General features: G+C 35.3%; 1 protein-coding gene across 1 annotated transcript; it reads right to left on the reverse strand.

Moving 5' to 3' along the window:
- Positions 1–1,486: 1,486 nt before the first annotated feature.
- LOC106529671 (THAP domain-containing protein 8) lies at positions 1,487–2,085 on the reverse strand (the record flags this gene model as incomplete). The annotated part of the gene is given in 1 exon segment (XM_014025152.1): positions 1,487–2,085. A coding segment is annotated over 1 exon segment (138 nt), but the record flags the coding sequence as incomplete, so codon positions are not given.
- Positions 2,086–3,265: the final 1,180 nt, after the last annotated feature.

Here is a 3,265-nt window from a genome sequence, read left to right on the forward strand (position 1 = left end):
ATATAACAAACTAGTAGGTGAAGGCTAAAGTCTAGCAAAACAGTAGCTGAAAGCTAAACTTTAGCAAATAGTAGCTAAAAGCTAATATTTAGCAACACGGAATCCTAAAAACTAAACATCAGCAAAACAGTGCTAAACACTACAATTTAACAAAACAGCAGGGGAAGAATAAAGTTTAGCAAAACAGTAGCTGAAAGCTAAACTTTAGCAAATAGTAGCTAAAAGCTAATATTAAGCAACAAGGAATCCTAAAAAACTAAACATCAGCAAAACAGTGCTAAACACTACAATTTAACAAACCAGCAGGGGAAGAATAAAGTTTACCAAAACAGTAGCTGAAAGCTAAAAATTAGCAAGCCTGTAGCTAAAAGCTCAAAATTATCAAAACAGTAGCTAAAAGCTAATATTTAACAGGAAACTAAAATGTAAAACTCAACAAAACAGTGTTAAAAACTACAATATAACAAACTAGTAGGTGAAGGCTAAAGTCTAGCAAAACAGTAGCTGAAAGCTAAAAATTAGCAACCCTGTAGCTAAAACCTCAAAATTATCAAAACAGTAGCTAAAAGCTAATATTTCACAGGAAACTAAAACGTAAAATTCAACAAAACAGTGTTAAAAACTACAATATAACAAACTAGTAGGTGAAGGCTAAAGTCTAGCAAAACAGTAGCTGAAAGCTACAAATTTATCAACCCAGTAGCTAAAGCTCAAATTAAGCCATGCAGTAGCTAAAAAACTGTAATTTTGCAGCCCAGTGGGTAAAACTTCTAATTTACCCACCAGTACATAAAACCTAAAATTGACCAAAACAGTAGCTGAAAGCTAAAAATTTATCAACCCAGTAGCTAAAGCTCAAATTAAGCCATGCAGTAGCTAAAAAACTGTAATTTTGCAGCCCAGTGGGTAAAACTTCTAATTTACCCACCAGTACATAAAACCTAAAATTAACCAAAACAGTAGCTGAAAGGTAATATTTAGCAACCCAGTATTTAAAAAGTCAAATTAAGCCAAACAGCAGCTAAAAACTATAATTTAGCTGCCCAGTGGGTAAAAACTCAAATTTAGCTAAATTCATCAAAACAGTAGCTGAAAGCTAAACCTTAGCAAACAGTAGCCAAAAGCTAATTTTAGCAAAACAGAAAGGTAAATTCAGCTAAACTGCAGGGAAAACATAATTTAATAAAGTTTAGTAAAAAGCTAAAATTTAGCAACCCAGTAGCTAAAAGCTAAGATTGATCAAAAACAATAGCAAAAATTAGCAAATAATTTCTAACAGCTAAATTTCACAGTAAAGTTAGAATTTGTAAAATGGTAGCTAAAACAAAGTTAATGAAACAATAGCCTAAAGCTAAAACCTGCAGAACAGGAGCTAAAAGGCCAAATGAAGCTAAAGTTCAATATTTCAAAAAGCTTCAAAGTTCCAAACATCACAGCTGTGACGTCCTGAAGCAGCCGAAGGTTCTGATCCGTTAACAGAACTCACCTGGTTCTGCTGGAAGACCGTYGGCACGGCGTCGGCCTCCAGGTACCGGACCCCCCAGCGGACCCTGAAGCACGAAGGAGAGAAATGTTCGTTGCAGATGTACTGGTGCCGAGACGGGGTCCAGTTCTCCCGACCCATGTTCCTGAGCCACCTCTGAAGCCGGACCGGGTCCTGGAGCGGGAACCTGGAACCGTACAGACGAGAACCGGTGAGGAACCAGAACCCTGCAGCTGGACCTGAACCCACTGCTCAGTTTCTGAGGCAGAAATCTGAGCTTCGGTTCTGATCCGGTAACAAACTGACGCCATGACTCAGCATATTTTAGCTTCTGGTTTTATTTTAAGTCATTTTCAGCTTCAGTCTGTGGTTCAGTCATCAGCTCCAACTAACTGAACGATCTCAGCCAAAACTAAACGGAACTAAATACTAGTTTAGAGCATTAAAAACAGCTAAAAGCTAACATGGCATTATGCTGTGATTATGCTGAAGGTGGCAAAAGGTCAACTAGAAGCTAAAAGTAACAAATGGCTAAAAGGTAATTGAAAACTTATGGTAACTAAAGGCTAAGATTTAGAGAACAGTAGCTAAAAGTAACATTTCTCCAAAAACTAAATGGTTAGCTAAATGCTAATGTAYGTTAATGCTGCTAAATGGCTAACTTAAAGCATCAGAAAAGTAATTGAAAGCTTAAAGTAGCTAAAGACTAAGTAAAAGCTAAATTTTGAAAAATAACTAAATGTAGCATTGTACTAAAATCAAACAGTTAGCTAAAAGCTAAAGCAGTATAATGCTAACATAAAGCTAAAATAGCAAAAGTCCTCCAAGAGCTAAAAGTAAGAAGGGAAGCTGGAAGCTTAAGTAGCTGAAAGCTAATTAAGCTACAATTTACAGAACAGTGGCTAAAAGTAGCATTAGACTAAAGGCAAATTGTTAGCTAAAAGCTAAGGTAGTATAACACTATAGGAATGSTATAAGTAGCAAAAGCCTAGCTAAAAGTCTTATTAAAAGGCTAAGTGGAAGCTAAAAGTAGCAGATGGTTAATTTAAAGTAGCAGAAGGGAAGCTGGAAGCTTAAGTAGCTGAAGGCTAATCAAGCTACAATTTACAGAACAGTGGCTAAAAGTAGCATTAGACTAAATGCAAATGTTAGCTAAAAGCTAAAAGAATACAACGATACGGCAATGTTTTAAGTTGCAAAAGTCTAGCTAAAAGTCTTAAAAGGCCAAAAAGAAGCTAAAAGTAGCAGAATGGTAGCTAAAAGCTAAAGTATTACAACATTACGGTAATGCTATAAGTAGCAAAAGTCTAGCTAAAAGTCTTAAAAGGCCAAAAAGAAGCTAAAAGTAGCAGAATGGTAGCTAAAAGCTAAAGTATTACAACATTACGGTAATGCTATAAGTAGCAAAAGTCTAGCTAAAAGTCTTAAAAGGCCAAATAGAAGCTAAAAGTAGCAGAATGGTAGCTAAAAGCTGCTTAAGACAACTATTAGAGCCAGACTCAGATTTGAAAAAGAACAAAATTTCAAAATAAAGTTAAACATGTAAAAAGTACAGAAACTATAAAAAACAAAGACTGAAGAACTCATCTTTTCTTTGAGTTTAGTTTTTATGTATAAACAGCTAAAACAGATAAAAGATTGCAGAAACAATTAAACAAATGTTTAAAATAGAAATAAAAAATTAACATTAAAAGCGTGAATGCTGACACCGCAGTGAAGTTAGTTTCAAGTTGGATTTTCGATATTCGAGCTCCGTGAATCAAGGGTTGTCTTCCTCTTGTC

Source organism: Austrofundulus limnaeus, unplaced genomic scaffold (assembly GCF_001266775.1).
Source record: "Austrofundulus limnaeus strain Quisiro unplaced genomic scaffold, Austrofundulus_limnaeus-1.0 Scaffold458, whole genome shotgun sequence".
Taxonomy (NCBI): domain Eukaryota; kingdom Metazoa; phylum Chordata; class Actinopteri; order Cyprinodontiformes; family Rivulidae; genus Austrofundulus; species Austrofundulus limnaeus.